General features: G+C 38.5%; 1 protein-coding gene across 1 annotated transcript in view; it reads right to left on the bottom strand.

The window, feature by feature from the left end:
* Positions 1-1,118: 1,118 nt before the first annotated feature.
* Positions 1,119-18,937, bottom strand: part of apobb.1 (apolipoprotein Bb, tandem duplicate 1) — a 21,877-nt gene continuing 4,058 nt past the window's right edge. The window contains exons 2-30 of the mRNA XM_015042699.1: positions 18,499-18,712; positions 17,180-17,212; positions 16,974-17,086; positions 16,731-16,876; positions 16,483-16,630; positions 15,919-16,071; positions 15,553-15,677; positions 15,367-15,452; positions 13,467-13,911; positions 13,246-13,360; positions 12,434-12,580; positions 12,131-12,342; positions 11,854-12,049; positions 11,578-11,757; positions 11,265-11,468; positions 10,988-11,155; positions 10,684-10,889; positions 10,386-10,568; positions 10,173-10,303; positions 9,886-10,096; positions 9,639-9,811; positions 9,212-9,372; positions 9,012-9,124; positions 8,543-8,916; positions 2,077-8,004; positions 1,874-1,985; positions 1,758-1,781; positions 1,484-1,670; positions 1,119-1,406 (exon numbers count right to left, since the gene is read on the bottom strand). Coding sequence (XP_014898185.1) covers positions 1,119-1,406; positions 1,484-1,670; positions 1,758-1,781; positions 1,874-1,985; positions 2,077-8,004; positions 8,543-8,916; positions 9,012-9,124; positions 9,212-9,372; positions 9,639-9,811; positions 9,886-10,096; positions 10,173-10,303; positions 10,386-10,568; positions 10,684-10,889; positions 10,988-11,155; positions 11,265-11,468; positions 11,578-11,757; positions 11,854-12,049; positions 12,131-12,342; positions 12,434-12,580; positions 13,246-13,360; positions 13,467-13,911; positions 15,367-15,452; positions 15,553-15,677; positions 15,919-16,071; positions 16,483-16,630; positions 16,731-16,876; positions 16,974-17,086; positions 17,180-17,212; positions 18,499-18,553 — 10,617 coding nt within the window. The 5' untranslated portion in view covers positions 18,554-18,712. The remainder of the gene's footprint in view (positions 1,407-1,483; positions 1,671-1,757; positions 1,782-1,873; positions 1,986-2,076; positions 8,005-8,542; positions 8,917-9,011; positions 9,125-9,211; positions 9,373-9,638; positions 9,812-9,885; positions 10,097-10,172; positions 10,304-10,385; positions 10,569-10,683; positions 10,890-10,987; positions 11,156-11,264; positions 11,469-11,577; positions 11,758-11,853; positions 12,050-12,130; positions 12,343-12,433; positions 12,581-13,245; positions 13,361-13,466; positions 13,912-15,366; positions 15,453-15,552; positions 15,678-15,918; positions 16,072-16,482; positions 16,631-16,730; positions 16,877-16,973; positions 17,087-17,179; positions 17,213-18,498; positions 18,713-18,937) is intronic.

Genomic DNA, 18,937 nt, shown 5'->3' on the forward strand with positions numbered 1-18,937 from the left:
TTGAAAATAGTAAAGTGTTAGATTACTTGTTAGTAAAAAGTGTGGTATATTGAATTTATGCGTTCTGACATCACTGCTGAGCAAACATTGATATAACCAGCTCTAAATGTCCTAACAACTCTACTACTACCTCACCTGTTGAAGGAATTCCTACCAATGTCCTTTAACATATTTCATTAATGACAAGCATTTTAGGAGAGACTCCATCAATGAACTGTCAAACAAGTTCGGTCCAAAATTATTCATCAAATTAAATTATTTTAAAAAAATGTAACTTTTCCTAGAGTTTTATTGGCCTTCATGCAAGTACAAACAAATTGAGTAAACCAGTCACTTAAAGTTTGTAATACTGGCTTTTATTTTTTTGTTTGAGTTCCCGTAAAATGCTATAAGGTCAGAATTGATACAGTAAAAACCGATTACAGGTGACAGGTGTTCTATAAAACACACCTATAAATACAGTTGAGTTGTTCACACTCTTTCCAAACATGTGTGGTGAACAGATTGTAACATGCAGAGTTAGGTTTTTGATCTAGGTGGGTTATTTAATCCTGGAAATGTAATGGAAGGTCAATCCCAAGCTTGCCATTGCTTGTCCTCATGCAGGCTTGTACTTCCTCTGAAGGTTGCTGCACAAGACGATAAATTGCATTGATGATGTATTAGTTAAATGATCCTGTCCATAATGGGCTCACACAGTTTGCTGATTTCATCCAAGTTGAAAGGAGGAATCTGAGCAACTATTTTCTTAACTCCTGTAACAACCTCCCGGTAGACCTGATTGAAGTTGATCTAAATATTCAGACTTCTTAGAATCGACAAACTCCTGTGTTTTCCCAATCACTGCCTTCAGGGTGTCATCTAACTTTTCCAGCATCATGTCAAGACTCTTGATATTTTTCTATGACATCTTTTTGATACTTAGTTTGACCTCAATTATCTGCCTTCCAATAATCACCTCACCACTTGGCAATTCCACTTCAGGATTGCTAAATTTCTCAAGAAAATAGTCATAGTACACTTTCATGTTTGCCTGGATGAACTGATTGGTTGCCTCCATCTTACTAGCAAGGCTGCCAGTTAGCTTCTTTAGGAGTTCGGGAAGAGCGGTCAGCTCATCATTCAGTGGTGTTCTTAAAGAAAATGGATATCTGGCTCATTTGATCATCATAACTGATTGCGATATTATAGACTTCGCTGACACGGTTAGTAGCAGAATACTGGAGCATCTCCATGCTGCTTGTGATTCGGTATTTGTCAGAAAATTCTTCAACAGAAGAGATAATTGATGGGAGATTTGTCTTCAGTTGAGCAATCAGATCCTCAGATGCCTTAATGTACACAATGTTGGTGTTGGTCGTAGAGGATGCGATCAGCAAGATGTCAAAGTCAGTTTCTGAGGACATCTGCATGGAGAAAGGGGATGTTAAATAAGTCAGCTTTTTTAAATCTCAAAATGGAAGTTGTTTTGTAAAAAACTTACAGGAGAACGGCCATAGAACCTAGCACTCATTTGGGATGGGTCTCTGCAGTCAAGTTGAAGGCCAAAGAAGCCAGACGACGGAGTAGAAACAGAGATGTTAATATGGTCTCTTTCCACAGCATAGTGCAGCCTCAGATCAGTGAAAGTAGGACTGGTGATGCCAAGGTTCAACTTAATTTGGGCAGCACTGTCAGAGAAAACAAGCATTTAATAAAATAGAAAATAATGAACAAATTCTCAAATACCAGCATGAATATCTACAGAGAATATTTACCTTTCATCAGCTTGGTGTTTCCTCCTTAAACAGGACAGAAAAGCAGTTTAATATTTATTACTTATATTGAATGTTATTATCAATAATCTAAAATGTGTCAAAATGTAAAATATTACCCCAAAGCTTGAACAGCGACATATTCTAAATCCAAGTTGAGGCTAGACTTAGTCAGGACAAGATTGCTGACCATGTTCAGGAGGTCATTCTCAAACGTTACAGTGGTGGAACCTTGGAGAAGGATTAGAAATATTCACTTCTGACGTCAGTAGTAAGTTATGGGATGGTAATGGGTATATTAGAATTTTTTTAATCAACTCACCTTCCATGTCATATCCCAAAACCTCAATAGGAGAAGTGGCAGTGGATCTAAATGTGACCTTGAGGGTAGGGGCACTACAGTCCACTTCAGTGAACATGTTTGTGTTGTACACTGGACTAGCAAACTTGACATTTGAAGTAATCTTCTGCTTGGATGGGTTCAGTTCAACAACAGTCTTTTCAAAGTAAGCAAGGTCACCCAGGCTGGTTGGCTGTTTTATATCAATCTCAATATCAGATTTCAGTAATGATGGTTCAAAGTCAATAATGGCCTTTGCATTGTGTTTTCCCTCAGTTTCGAAACTTAACAAGTTTGCTCCATTGTTGCTTGAATAGGTAAGCTCTACAAAAAGACGGCCCATTGAGGCTTCGGCAGCCAGCTGTTGGTTTACATCTATGCCAAGGACTTTGGTGGTGCCATGTTTAAGCTTGGCATCAGTAATAAACTTGTAAGTTGAGCGGACAGTGTTTGTATTTAGATACACAACAGCCTCATTGTCCAGAACACCTAAAACTAGATAGTTTTCCAATGCTGTGCTGTCAATGTTTGACTTAAGGGATGACTCCACTGAAAGGTACTCTTCGTCTCTTTCTACTTTCACAGTGTGCTCTGCCTCAACCTTTCCAATAGCGTTTATATTGGGAATGTTGAAATCACCCTTTAGCTTTAGAGTGGACTGGGCATTGGGTTTGGAATATGGATTTGCAACCAGATTTTGGCTTGCTTCCAGATTGAGTATAGGTAGGGCAATAATTGATGATGTCGATACAGAGACAGTGTTCATGCTATAGGTACTGTCATGTGTGCCTTTAATGTAAAGATTTTCCAGGGAGAGAGAATTAGCTATCTTAATTCCTCTCTTGAGGCTCAGGTTGGTGGTTCCTTTGAGTTTTGTGTTCAGCCCTTCAAACACAGATGTAGTGGTAGCTCCTAGGCGGAACACAAGATCATCTTCAGCAAAAAGCAAAGTCTCAGCATTAAGGTTTATAATCGCAGACTTAAAAGAATACTCTGAGTTCAGTCTACCCATTGAGGGTATCTGGATCAGACCCATCACATCGATAATTGGGGCAGTGGTGCTTTTCGTGTAAAGGATCTTGGCATCCATATTAAAAGTCTGCTCAGTAGAAGACAGAATATTTTTGAGTCCAGTCTTCTCAAACAAGTTCAAATCATCGATAGGTGGAGAATGGAAGTCCACAAAGGGTAGGTCGAGTTCAGGAATGCTAATTGGATATTCCAGGAAGGACAGATCAGTCTGACCATCCACTTCAATTAAGACACCAGCATGATTTCTGGTATTGTCTGCAGTGAAGTTGGAGAACAATTTGTACTGGTTGAGGCGAGCCAGGAAGGCTGCATTCACCTTTTGAAAGTCAGGTCTTATGTTGACCAAGTAGTCATTCTGCAGGTCTATCTTGGCATTCAGAGATTTGAAAATGTTGACCTTGGCATTTGCTTTGTTTTGTATTTCAAAGAAAACTTCAGCAGGGCAGACTTTGAAATTGGCTGTGTTAGAGACCACTCCACTATCTGCACCATACAGTTCGGTGTCATGTTTTGCTTTCATCTCAATCTTCATATCATAAAGACTGACAACACCTGATGCATCAAGGACACTGTTCTTGATGAATAGTGCCCTTCCCTCATTCTGAACATTAAATTTAAACGTGCCAGATTCAACTGTAATAAGCTGTTTCATTTTTAGGATTTCAGACTGTGTGTCTCCGGTGAAGGTTAGGTGGACAGTCTTGGGTTTGAGCAAAAGCTCAAACTTGCTCTTGTGATTGCAATCATGACTGTTAATTTTCCCTTCTCCTGTACTTTCTACCTCAAAATTTAGTGTTAAGCCATCTTGCTGCACAACTGACTTCTGCTTTGCAGTAATGTTACTTGAAATATCAGCAAATGGTATATTTACTACATGATTGTAAGTTGTGTCAACTTTAGAGGTCATTCCCCCTGCCACTGCAACGAAGGCTGTGTTAACCAAGTTGGCCGAGTAGGGTGCAGTATCAACCATAACTGCGGTTTTTGCTTGTGCTTGAGTTGAAAGACCATACAGAGACACAGATGCCTGATGTTCAACACCTAGATAAGTGTGTCTGAATGTTATAGTTTCTGCAAGGACAACACGTTTCATCTTTGGGATTGCGATGCGAGCGTTGCTGTCAAGCTTATAATTAAGGATGTCCGAAGTGGGAGATCTGCCCTGAGAACTAAAGGAGCCAATGAATAAAGGTGACATGTTGTTCACAGTGGAGTTCTGGAACTCGGCAGATGTCTTTATAGTGTACATGGGAGATTGGAATCTAATCTCACCGTAAAGTTTACCAAAGCATGGAAGCATAATCCCATTTGGAATTGTTGGCAGCTTTATTTCTGGAATCTCCATAGCTTTGGCAAACTTTTCTGTATCTACTTGCGGAATGCTGGGAAATGTGAATTCTAAAAGAGGGATTTCTGGCAAGGTGATCTCAGGAAGCGTTGGGAGGTAATTCAAAGTCAGATCTCCAAAGAAAGCATCTGGATCAGGCATTTTGATTTCAATGCTTACAATGAAATCAATGAGTTCAATGATCTTCTGATTGATGTCTTCAAATGAAAGAGTAAAAGCTTTCACAGTGTACATGCCCAAGATGGTAAACTCGGGCACGTTAATTTCTGCTGGAATCTCAAACTTATAACCGAGCTGTAGTTTTGTGGAAGGCACAACAAGATCTGTGAGAGGGAAGGTGAAGGATGGCACATTGATTTCAGCTCGTCTCACTTCATTCAAAAGACTTTTAATGATCTGCGAAATCTCACGAACAATTTTCATATCAGGCAACACCTCATTTATTTTACTAATAACATCAATGATGTTGTGTACAATAATATCTATTCCGATTCCGAATAAGAAATTGATCCCATTCAAAAACTCGTTAAGTTCTTCTCTGATGTCAGGATTTCTGATTTCCTCTTTTATGTATTCAGCAAATGTCTTGATGACATGTTCATAGATGTCTGTTGCAGACTTAACTATTTTTGCAACTTGTATTTCTCTCAGATGCTCTATAAAGTCTCGAATAGATGATAGCACTACATTGGCAAATTTGCGTGCCGCCTCAAGTTTCTCTGAAATTTTGAGAGTCCTGATTATCTCATTTGAGTAATTTCTATACTCTTCAATAATTTGATTAGTGTTGTCCACAATGTCATTGTAGTTAATGGACTTTAACTTTTGGAGCATGGTTTCAATATACATATTGAACTGTTCAATTATATCGCTAACCTCAGTTGTTTTTAAGTAGTCAATAGTGGCTTGAAAGATTTCTATAAATCTGTTGGAGATTTCTGAATCCTTCACAATTTTTACAGCAGCCTGGATGGTTTCCTGAATTCTTAGTTGTTTAATAATGTCTTGTGCTTTTTCCAAGACAGCCTGAGCCTTTTGGTCAACTTGAAGATATACAACTAACTCTTTCATCTTAAGAAAAATTACATTAATTTTGCCAGCAAGGTCAAAGTTATAAATCTTACTCTTAATCTCTTCCATTGTATTATTCAGTATGTGTACTGGAATAAGATAAACAAAGAAATCAATTACCTCTTTCATGTCTGTGGATGACAGCATTAGGTGTGAGAAGTCAAACCAGTCAAGTCTATCTTTAACTTTAGTCATGATGGCCTGTACTATAGCTTTGATCTGAAATCGGGCTTCGATATCAGACAGGAATTCAATACTGCTGCCTTTAAGTGTTTCTAGGTCAATTTGTTGTATCAGTTCACTTATTGTTTCAATCCCATTAACAACTTTAGCTTTGAGCACATTCAAGTCTTCCAGAACATTTTCTATCTCCTGACTGAAGTTTTGATAGATTAGGTCCGCGAAGGTTTGGATGTAAGATGAGAGATTGATGAAAACTGTCTCAATGGCTTTCCTGAGACTTGTCAAAGCTGCATCCATGTTCTCTCTGGTGATGGCAAAATTTTGGCTAAAATCACTGAAAAGCTGTTTCAGTCGATTCACTTTGTCTTCTAAGTTAATTTGAGCAAGAAGTTCACTTACTTCCTGGGGAAGAGCCTCAAGTCTTGCCCTCACCTCACTTTTGTTGAGGAAATTTTGCAGAGATTCTGCTACAACCACAATTAATTCCTTGATGCTCTCCATGAAGACAGGCAGACTTTCAATCAGGGGGACATGAATAATATGACTTTGTGTGTTCTTGTCATATTTGAGGAAGCCAGAGATGGTGAAATCTTGGTTCTCTGTGGAGTCTGTGTTCATGATGTTTGTAAGGATTGTGCCTTGAACCTCAATTCCAACCCTCTCCTGAGTATTATAAATCTCTATGTCTTCACTAAATTCATGCTGATTCATTTTAGATTTAACTTTAAAACTTGTCTTTTGCTCCTGGGGTGTTAGAACAGCATATATGTTGTTAAGATATGTGGTCTCAAAGGAAAGGCAGTTATCTATCTTCTGGGTCACCGATGCTCTGCATTCATGGGAGCTGACAAAAGCAAGGGGTTGTGCTCTCAGAGAGGACTTGCTATAAAGTTGGCCACTGTGCTGTCTATAGAAGGTAATATCTCCGTCTCCATTGAACATGGCATCAAGGTTGAAATCAAAAGGAACAAAATTGCAGCGCATGGTGTGGTCAAAGCGAATAGGCTGTGAGTTGAAGCGGACATCGTTACTAAACCGTGCGGCAAGGCCAATAATTTCAAGCTCAGCATTGTGGCTCATGTGAGTGCCAAATACCTTTCCAGTGGTGCTGTATTTTGCATTTGCACTTAGATCTGCATAATTAATCTGGTATGTGTGCTTTATTTCGTCTATTCCATATAGGGCTGTCAGTTTTCCAGTCAAGTCAATCTTGTAAAGTTCTGCCAGTAACTGTGCATCATTATCAAAACTGGCATCCAAAAGTTTCAGGTGGTTGTTAATTTTTGCAGAGGCAGTGTGAGGCTTCAGGCCAAAGATGATATCGTGATTATAAGAGGCATATTCACTTGCACCAGCTTCCACCTTTGAGTTGAAGTCCAGACTAGAAAGAGTGATGGTCAGCGTGTTAGAATTATCCACTTTGATATCATGAATTGCAGCTTTGTTGGTAATGGACAGAGTTCCTCTTGAAGCATCGATTCCAGCATTGAAGGTGTTTTCTAAAGAGAGTGGGCTTTGGAGAGTAGTTGTTCCACTTGTGCTTAAACCATCTTTGTTCATTTTCAGTCTGGCCTCATGTGTAACTTCATTCTCAAAAAGCTTTATGTTGGCATTGCAGCTTACTATCAGACCATTGTCATCGAAGGTGGACATAAGTATGGAGTAAACGCGATTATCAGAGTAGTCTCCATTCGTCTCTATTCTTATAGTGGCTCTACCAGCACCAGCAGAGCCTTCAGCCTGGTTGCTAATCTTGAGACCAAGAGCATGTGCGCTTGCGTCACATTTCATCGTCAGCCGACTCTCTTTGAAAGAAATTTCTGTGACATGTGTGAAGACGTCCTCCTGGGCTTTGGTGTTTGATTTAGCCAAAAATTCACCATTGCTAAGGGACCCTGAAATTTGGTTCTCAGCTTTAAAAATGGTTGAATCAAGTTGGATTTCAGAATCAATCTTGGCCTCTGACCTGAATGGGAACACAGAAATTGCCTGGACTGAAGTGGTTGTGCCATAAATTGGTCCAGCCTTGAACGATCCCTCAAAGTTGTTGTTGATTTGAACTTCTTGAGTGCTGATTTCAGTCATGCTAGTGTGCTGTAGTTTTGCATAAATGCCAAATTGACTTGTGGCTTTGATTTTGGTGTTTGATTTCAAAGTGAATTTGTCTGCGATAACTCCATCTTCTTCAGTACTGAAACTAGCTTCGAATAATTTATGGGTAAAAGAGCTTCTCAAATGAGCCTTGATGGATTCGGTTATAGACACCATCCCAGAACCTAAACATAAAAGAAAATAGGAAAAAAAAAAACATATGTGAAGAATAGCAAGATGACCTACTAATTATAATGCCCTAATAATTATGTACAACCAAGCAAATTAAATTTCTAAAAATGTTCCCATGAAATGTATAGCATAGTGTCTCTGCTTTCCCAAAAAGATGTCAGCAACTGGCCAGGCCAAGTAACCTGATCAGAACCAGCTCATAACCTTAAGCATGTTTATATTAAAAAAAACTTACATTTTACTTCTACAAATATCTCAAGGCAAGACACTTCAAAAACTTTAAAAATAGTTTTCTGGGAAACCTCTATTAGTTTTCTAAACTGAGGCTGTTTAGTTATTGGCAGCTTAAATACTGACATATTGGTGACACCGAGGGGAACAAATAATCTTATGCAAAGTGGCCAAATGATTTCATAACTGTAGCAATAGTTGTAGTAAAAAACTAACTTAACTTTTGTCAAATATTTTGACAAAAGAGACCAAAGTATCTCTTCACTGAATGAAGGATGACGGAAATGATTATTAACATACCTTCAACTGCTACAGAGAGGATGTCAATCGGGGAAGTTCCTTTTGCATCAAACCTTGCAGAATAACTAGGTGGTTCTACAACGTCCTTTCCAGCTGCAAGTGTTGCCTCCACATCATAGAGATTGCTGTTTATCAAAGTTGAAAGTTCAACTTTGCTAAAGACAGGAACAGACACAGCGAAGCTGTCTGGAACAGCAAAGTCGGGTATCGGGATTTTTCTGGCAGGAATTTCCAATCCAAACTGGGGTATAGACAGCCTAGGAATGGTTAGAGCTGGTGGGAAATTTAGGTCTGCTGGTGTCTTTCCTCCTAGAGGCAGCGGGATTACAAATGTGAAGCGATCATCGTTGAAGTAGAAGATAGCCTTTGCGTCACTGTTAAAAAAAAAAACGAAGCAAGTCCCATATATAAATGTTTTTGATTATATAAACATGTACTATTAAAATTAGCTTTGATTTACTAATCTTACGTATTCAGGAAGAGTTTCTCTGGCAAAGAAATATCTGGTATGTCGGGCAATCTGAAGTTTTGCATGTAAGGGAGCATTTCAGCACCATACTTTTCCATGTAGTTGTTTGCTGCCTAAAGAAATCAGAGGCATGTTTTTATTGTTGTTGTTTTGGCTTCGTTCACATCTCTGACAAATAAATTCTGATGAAGGATGCATACCTCCACAAACTTTCTGAAGATATGACGAACTTTCATGTCGGTCTGTGCCACTTGCATGTCAAGAATCTCGTTGCCATACTGCTGGATGATGTCACCGGTAGGCAAGGAGGTGGTTTTTGTATCCACATCAGACTTGAACTCCAGCTCAATCTTGCTGCCATCTGAAAACGTAATTCAATACCTGCATTATGTCCTTAAAAGGATCTGTAATTTATTAATGATTCAGTTTTAAAAGGAGTTTGGAAAAGGGAGGTACGTTCAAAGAGATTTTGGTGACTAGTTCAATTAATCAAATGTTTGGTGCATTCTGTCACAAATTAGTAGTTGCTGGCAATTTATTTCCAATTAGACAACCACCAAAGTAGAATTAGTTGCAGTCAAACTTTCTTACACATAAGAAAAAGAGATGACAGTGAAATGGGATTACCGTATTTCAATTTAATTTTCTGCTCAGAGGAAACATCCATGACCTTAATTTCATTCTCAAGCTCCAGTTCCAGTGGATCATCATGTTTCAAACTAGCAGTGACGGTGGATTCAGCGCTGATAGAGGGCACCAGGAGCTGGACTTGCAGCATGCCTTCCTTTTTTTCCTTCAAACTGAAAAATGTTATCAGCCAGTCAATCTAGGGCCCCGTTATTGTTATTTTATGTATTCATGTTGCATTTCTTACTTAGCACGTGCAATCAGGGAAACCTGAGGAACGTTCTTGTTGATGAGATCAAGAAAGATGGAATGAGTTCCTTTGACTTGAGCGTTCCCATCAACGACGCCGAGCCTGATTCCAGCCTCCACATCAAAGTCAGGGATCTGAATGTCTGCTGTGATGATATTTGTTTCTCTGTTGTATTTCATCTCCAGTTGGGCTTCAGTTGGCGCTGCTCCTGTTGTTGATCATGCAATGGCGCCTTAGTCCTTCTTGATTTATCCAATTAAAGCAACATTTATACTGATCCCTACCTTCAGCTCTCAAGATAAACTTCAAAACGTCAACCTTCTGCCGGCCCTCGTCTCCCTCCTTGAGGAGCTCGTATCTAACAGTGGCTGTGTACTCCGTAACTTCTCCCGTGGGATGGAGCTCCACAACAAATCTGTGTTGTTCAGTTGACAGAACCTGTTAGCTAATCACATGCTATTTTTGACATTACTGTAGGAAAGGAATTTCAAACTTACTTGCTGTCACCGGTCAGGGGGAAGTAGGGTGCAGTCTCATGAGAGAATGCATCAGCATACTGCAGAGCAGAGCAGTATTTCATGCCAATGAAGGCAGGTGTGCACTTATTTAATTCAACTTTGTCTTTCACCACCGGAGGTAACATTTTCACGTCTGATCCGATTACTGCCACAAAGGAGTTTCTAAATTGCAAAAGTAGCAAGAATTTAAGTATGCCTGAAAGCTTAAAACTTGAACTTAAAACTTAAAAAAAAAATGTTTGAGCATTTTTATTTGTTATTTTTTTGTATAGCTTACGTTATTTGGATTAGCTTGGCGGGGTTTGTTGGGGCTGGGATAGTCAGCTTAACGTGGTCACGTCCCACTGAGACCTTGGCTCTCATCCCACTCTCGTGGAAGATGTTAGTGTGCATTTCTAGTCCAGAATTGACATATTCAGGGATGTGGGATCCAACCTGAGTGACAAACTCAATGCCACCAAATGGCATGAAAGTCGCTGTGCTCTGTAGGTAAACACAGTAGAAAGATCGATGCAGCAAGACTCGAGTTGATGCTGTGAAAAAGTTATAAGCATCCTGTTACCGTAGCCATAGATAATCACCATGTCGCGAGCAATCTGAAGTCCGCCTTTGAAGCCTGGGGTGAAAGTACCAGACAGTGCAATCCGTAGAGGTACTCCAGTAACAGTTGGAAGGAAGAATTCATTGTCCATGAAGATGTAGTGGGCAAAGATTGTGTTGTCAGGGCTAGTCATCAGGGATCTTAGTATCTGTGCCAAAAAAGTCCACAAAGCACGTTAAGCAAATAAATTATGGATTTTTTAAACAAAAACTTAACTTTCAACAAGAACTGCTAGGTTCTGCTTTTTTTGAACTCACTTCATGTGGGAACATCTTGAGCATCTTGTCAATCAGCATGCCGGCAGAGTAGGTCATCTCCTCGATGTCGTTAGTCCTGAGATATCCCAGCTCATTTCCCAAGAGTTTCAGATAAACCATTGCTTCCGGAGACTGTGCAGTCTTCAGATCATTGACCAGCTTCCCGAGGTTTTGTCTGACCTCGTTCACCAGGTTGTTGGAGGTCTACATGAAAATGTGCAAAATGTCCTAAAATTGCCTGCTCTCCAACCACCTGACCTCCCCAAAAAACATGAGATGAATATATATGAGTATTGAATGCTGCTTGAAGTACCTCCCTCTTCATCCTGTTCCTCTTCAATGCAGGTATGGCATTCTCCAGGATCTCGTTGACTGCTTGTGGCATGTTTTCAGAGACAAAGTACATTGTCTTCAGGGCAGTATCGGGGAAAAAACCGTTCTCTCCAAACAGGGCCTCAATTGTTGGTTCAAATCCTTCACCTGTCATACCAATCTGCAAAGAATGAGATTTTTTTATTCCAAAGAAACTGTTTTAGATTAGCAAAAGTCCTTAGGGCACAAAAGATGTCAAATAGTTTAAAGTGTTTACCTCCATCATGTCAATCTCAAAGCCGAAAGCCCTCAGAGTCATTTCAAGCATAACTTCCTTCGGCAAGTAGCTGACACCCTCAAAAATCATGTTGCCCTGCACTGATCCAATCTTATAGTTGCGTGAAAACTTGATTGGGTCCATTGTGGGTCCGATTTCATTGCCTTGCAGGGCATCCTGGATCTTCCGCCTCAGGCTGTAGGAAGACAACACACTCTACTAAAAGAATAACAATAAATGTGCCGGCATTTTATTCTGTGGCATTGCTCGATCTTACTCTTCGGTTTCTGGTTCAGTCGAGGACTGAATGTTGGTGATGTGGGAGATTACAAAGCTCCTGAATTGTTGGTTAGCCTCACTGGACAAAGCATTGATCAGCTGCGTGAGCTCACTTGGCTGTGGGCCCTTCATAATTATAAGATATGCAGCAATGCGTTCTTGGACAGGGTTGCTGTTGTCCAAAAGCACCTGCATAAACACGTCCCTTGTCTGCAATCGACAGACGTCAGTGAAAAAGTAAGATTAGTAAAGAAATACTGACAAACAAAATAAAAATACTGGCTAGAGTTGTTTTGCTTGCCTCATCTGGGACTGGAATCTGCCTGTATACTTGAATAGCAGCCTGCTGCACTATTTGGGAGGCTGCAGGCTCCTTCACACACTGGATCACAGCAGTCCGTAGTGCAGGACTAACAGGAATCACAGCTGGAGCCATATTTCCAATCACCTGAAAACAAATTCAAGCCAATTTTCAGTTGGGATTACCTCACTTTGGAGATTCTTAAAACACATTCAGATGAAGAAGCGCTGAAAAGTTTGACAGCTCAGACTTTTATGCCCAAAATGTATGCAATGCAGATTTAAACTTAGGAAATTAGTAAACACTAAGAATATTCATTTTCCTCAACATACCTCAGCATTTTTCTCAATAAATATATTTCAAATGACTCTTACTAATGTAAATTCATACTGTTTGTCAGTAACTACAGAAGTAATCCACACATAGAAAATCTGCACCAATACCAATATAAATGTATGTGTAAGTACAATGACACATGAAGGATGTATTGAGTGCATGGAGAGAAGATGCAAAAAGCCAAAAACACCTAAAATTTGTCAGCGTTTGGAAAGCAATCCTGCTACCAGTCAGTGCTAATTAACGGTTTTGTCCTAATAATATAACTGATGGTTTATGAAAAATTTTCTAATAGCCAAGGTATTGCGTAAGATGCATCTTTTAGCGTTATTGTTGCAAAGATAATGGTTTGTGTAGACTTCAAATTAATAGATTTTATATAAAAATATACCCCCTGCCACATGTTACTTTCATTACACATTCAGTACATTCTGGACTTTTTGTTTGTATTTTGAGGTAGCAGCTGTGATACTTGCCCTGAGTGTCATGAATGTGTGGTCCTTCGCCCCAGTACAGTCGCCCAGCTGGGAAGCCATGAACTCGGCAACAGAGTGGATCTCTGGAATAGTTTTTTTCTCAACTTTGTAAAATCTGTAGAAAAGACACAATGATAAATGCAGAAGAGCAAAATCGTACACATGGTAGAATGGCATTATTTCTGATTAATTTTACACAAAACAAAGAAATGATCACCTACCGTTTGACAACATTGCTCAGAGCATACATGATGGGCTTACTAGGTTTGTATTTGGCCATCTCGAGCAAATCATTGATCAGCAGCGCAGATGGATTGGACATGAGTCCCAACGCGAAAACAGCAGTGTCGACCTCGAGGTCCGAGGTGTCGAAAGTCCTGAGGATATGCATGATTGCACTACTGCACTCGGGGGTTCCACACTGGGCCAGAACCTGGTAGGTCAGGAAGCGGGACAAGGCGACGGCCTCGGGAAGGGCAGCCTTCAGGGTTTCAGTCTTCATTCCACGGACTGTGGAGATGAGGGTGTGGAAGAGGTGTGCCCTCCTCTCTCCTTCGGTCTCGGGCAAATTGACCAGTTGTCTCATGAGATTCACAGCCGCATCTTCATCCTGGATGCTGCTCTTGTCCTCGACAATCTCCATGTTGAGATCCTTGACGTTGTTGTCTTAATATAAAACAAGTAGACATCTGTATTAATTCTTACAATCTGCAAACCGCAATGCAGTTTCCATAAAGATCGTTTGAAATGTTTAATAACATCCTCAAAACTTTCTACATTAAGTATTATTCAAAATGTTACATGAAATAAAAATATATTTTCTTCTTAACGTTCAGAGTCTTTCACACTTAAGGACATTCATATCATCAGAATAATATCAACAAGACCAAAATATAGCCAGAGTGAATACAAAATAATGCTTTCATGTCAAACCCACTTGACTTTTATCACTTTTGTACAGCACTTTGGCGCAGTTTTAAACCTGCTTTTAAAGTGCTATATAAATAAATTTGACATTGACTCTATATGTCAAAGTTAAATTTCCACACGTTTGTCTTTCTTTCTTGTTTTTTTTTTTACTTAGTAATCATTCCACTCACATTGTTCTATTTTGTGTCTTGTTGTATAAATCTAATATGTTTTATAGATGTTGTTCAGGCTTCTTGGTTGACATGCTGAATGAATCCTCAAAGAACTTTTGGAGTAATTTTAGTGGACCAGCCTCCACTGGGAAAGTCACTGTTACAATATTATTTCCATTTGTGGATAATGAAACTCACTGCAGTTCTCTGGAGTCCAAAGGATCTGGAACCTTTTCCAGACTGATCGATGTTACTGACTTGTTTCCTTTATATCAAAATATGATGTTCTGTCTTTTGAGACTTTTCGACCTTCATATTGTCAGACTGACTTTCTTGATCTATAAGTCCAGTAGTAGTGAAAACCAAGTAAGACTGAACTCAGTATTTCAAATAATGTGTTTAATGACACTTCATTCATCATAGAAAAGCTCCATTTTGTATTTACTCATGGTAATTGTCTTTTTTAAGTAAATCTGCATGAAGGCATTTTCACAACCTTTCCTGCCAACTGCATGATTTTCATAAAAAGCACCACAGTTTACTTCAACTGAACAACAGATTTTTTTAAGTCACATTTTGGTTGGACGAAGTTCTAGTTCAAAAACATACCCCTAAAACATCTTTACAAAACATTTAAAAACTAGTATGTAGAGTCTCTCCTGGTTGGATGTTGTATTTGTTTTTTGTGAAATTGAAACAAACAGCTAACAAATGGCTGCCAGTCACATCATGCTACTATTTCATAGATTCAAATGGTCAATTCATTCTAGCGTACCCCCACCCTACCCTTCAATAGACCAAGCATTTATCCTTTGTTTATTTATTTATGCTGGTAGTTTATGCATATAAGTAATCACAAATATGCTAACATAACTTCATTTTCTGTAGATTTTTGACACCATTCTTACCGTTTACCTGTATGATTTCTATTTACTATTTATATATGATAATAATTAAATTACCATGGTCACTAAATTACAACATTCTGACTGGAAATTTTTAATGATTTCTGAAAAGCGACCTTTAACAAAGGACTTACCCCGTTCAAACACGTTGTCATTGTGAGAAGAAACCTGGACCAGAGTCAACTCCTGCTTTCCAACATTGGTAAATCCATATTTTCCCCTGTAAAAAAAAAAAAAAAACATATAAATATAAATGAACAGAAATCTAATCATGAATCTTTGTTCAATAAGTGATGACACTCCTGAAGGATTTGATTTACTTGTGGGAGAAAGGTATAACGAGGTGTTCTTCGGTGCAGGAGCCGGAGGTCATGTGTTTTTTCTCATTATCAAATTTGTAGTTGCATGTTTGGGAGCTTCTGACCAGCTGAGCCAACGGATAGTGCTACAAATTAGGACAATGTGAAGTTAGTAACGTATTAAAAAGACACAGGCGAAATGTTTGTGTCGTCTCCTATCAAAGATTTATAAATTGCATTGCTAAATTTCATATTAAGCACAGATTCAACATAAAAAAACATGAATAAGATTGAATCTGTCCAGAATAAAATGTTTTATTTTTTCACAGATTATTTGTGCAAAAGTATTTCCTGTGATCTCCTTGCAGTGACTTTAGGGAGTCTTACCATGCCAGTAAGGAGGGCCAGAGGGCTGCTGTGATCTTTTATGGGCACAAACTTGTCACATGTGGACAGGTCCCTGTGCAGGCTGATGTCAGTGTCAATGTCCTCTCTGGCGTTGCTCGTGTAGGAAGTCGTGCACTTGCCATGGATGGTGGGCTAACATAAAGATGGAGAATTAGAGAAGATAAATGCATGATGGAAATTGGAAACATTCATTTAAAGAGCTCCCCGTGCTTAATGGCAGATTCGGTAAAGCTTTGTGAAAAGCCTTTAAAATAAGTAAAAACGTGAACTTTAATAAATAGTTATATTAACAAGATCACAGCTGCAGCAACGTCCAGTTCTGTAAAGTTATGAATCTGAAGGAAATATTTAAAAACAAATCTCTAAAAGGAAGTTGCTGCAGGGGAGCCAGCAATGTTGGCACAGAGGATTTCCTGGAAAAAAAAAAGTGCATTTTTATTTATTTATTTATTTATTTATTTTTTATTTTAAGGCTTTTGCACATTTTTCCAGTAGTGCCATTAAGTTTAGCCATTAAGCATTTTTCTTAATAAATCCCACTACCATGTTGTGGTTCTTCTCTTCCTCCAGCAGAGGCACAGCCAGGGCGGAGACGATGCCTCTCTTGAAGTTCAGAATATTTGTTGTTTCGCCATCCGCAGGGAAGAGCTTCACGTCATACTCGCCCTCAACAACAAACTTCAGAGGATGCCTGAAAGAAAATGTGTAATGTTTTTATTTATTTATTTATTTATTAATCAATTCTTCTTCAGAAGTTTTTCATTTCTTCCTTTTAACATCCATTATCTTACCGTTCCATTTCGGCGGCAAAGCCGTCAGAGCTGGCGGCTGGAAGGAACACGGGGTTGCCATTTGCGTCCGTGTCCACCACCTCGCTCAGACTGCAGCCTGTGGTGCGTAAGATGAAACTGCACATCTGTGGAACTTCGATCTCAACCTGTGTAAAAAAATCAAAAGCTTTTTATTCTGTCTTATACAAAATGAACAGGAAAGAAGAAATAAAAAGAAATCTGATGATTATTAAACAATGCTACCTTGCAGGAGGCCTTGGGTCCATTCTTGAGCTCTGAGGCTCCACTGATGGCATTCAAAGATTCAGCTTCATATTGGTATTCATATTTGTGCAGGGGCTTGTACCTTTGGGCCACTAGAGGAGATCAAATAAAGATGTGAAGCATCTTGATCCTGTATCATGCATGTTTGAACATTCTAAAGGAACAAAATGCCAGAAGCAACTTACACAAACAGGTTGAAAATATTTCGTCTTGGGCAACTGTTAATGGAAAATCAGATTAGTTAGCATTTTTTTTTTTTTTGATAATATTTCCCCGAAGGGTAACAAAATAATGATGTATACATGGCTTGTACTAGTCCAGTTATAAATGATTATGCTTAAGTCTTTATTAATTTACTGGTTGTCTGTGTTCAAAAAGTCAGCAAATACAGAAAGACGTCATCACAGTTCCTCTGGTCCAAAGTGACGCCTTCAGTTGTTGAACAGTTTAAGCCTCAAATTGATTTGGTGTTTTTGTGGCCTTAAGCAGAATTTCTTTTATAAATAATTAGACTATATCACAAATACTGTAAACCATTTAATATAACTAATATCCAGCTTTACTGTATATCAAATCTGTCATCAGATATCAAGTTATTTTCATCCTAGGCAAGGATACACATTTTTCAGGGAGTTTTAATTTAGCCATTCATAAGGGTTCTTCCTCAGACCAATACAAAAAAGGAAAACATTGACACGAGACACTAGGTCAATGTTTGGCGAAAGGTGCTGAATTTTGGCTGAAGTGAAGGTTAATTGAGATTAAATAATAAAACTGAGTTGGTCAGCAAGTGAGTAAAGGAGCAGAGATATTTTGGAGATGAAAAGTCTAAGTTCAAGGATCAGTTTGTGCAACACAAGCAGCAATGCTATCTATGGTCGACTTCATAAAAAAATTAAACCGTGTACAAAAGATTGACTCAATAAAAATTTTAGTTTTTAAAAAATGGTAAAAAAAAAAAAGAAGAAAAAGTAAAATGGTTTTAAAATTACCATTTGTAAAATTGTAAAAAGAAACTATTTGTTGTTATTTTTATTTATTTTAGATTAAGGAAACATCACTTTAGATTAAAACAATATTACAGAAAATGTACTTTTAGCTAAAGGCTCCAAATAAATAAATATTCATAGTTACTATGAAATGCAATCACACTGATTGTTTTTGATCAGTTGCACATGCTGCCTATTCTAGAAAATAAATAGGCAGCATGCTTTCAAAATTATTTATATTTTGAAAGTATTAATGTATGTAAATTATATATTTAAATTACATTTAGCCACTTAAAACTTAGAAATCAAAGATTTGACTTTGAACTTGACTTTAGACTTGACTGAAAGACTTGCGATCTGCAAAATAATGTTTTGAACATAAGTTTATAGTAACACTGGGCTAACATTTAAAAACTCATTCAATAGTTGCAATTCAAGTTAAAGTGCTTTACTGTTTAAATATGAGCGCATTTAAACATAGACCTGTGATGTTAGATGTGTTGCAAGGTACTCACGAGCCAAGGCTGATATACTGAGGAGCAGCAAAAGGCAGAGCTTAGAGACCCCCATGGCGGGCTCGTTGCAGCTCTCTCCTCCCGGGTTGGTGAGTTCTCAGTCGAGACTGATGTCTCCGTCTCAGCTCGGATGTTTTATACCAACACCTGGACTCTGTCAGAGGGCCGCGAAGCACAGACAGTGCTTTGAACGCTCAAAGTCCACTGCACACTCCTGTGTGGAGGGACAAAGGCAAAAGGTTTGAGAATGTAGATCGAAGCATGCTTACAAAAACTGATAAATGGTACTTCTTGTACTTTATTTTAGATATCAATTTTTGGTAAAACAGTATTTGAGTTTGAGTTAAGTGATATATATATATATATATATATATATATATATATATATATATATATATATATATATATATATATATATATATATATAAAAATAAGTGTA

The sequence above is a fragment of the Poecilia latipinna genome, unplaced genomic scaffold (genome assembly GCF_001443285.1).
Source record: "Poecilia latipinna isolate Pla-1442-1.1 unplaced genomic scaffold, P_latipinna-1.0 Scaffold599, whole genome shotgun sequence".
NCBI lineage: Eukaryota > Metazoa > Chordata > Actinopteri > Cyprinodontiformes > Poeciliidae > Poecilia > Poecilia latipinna.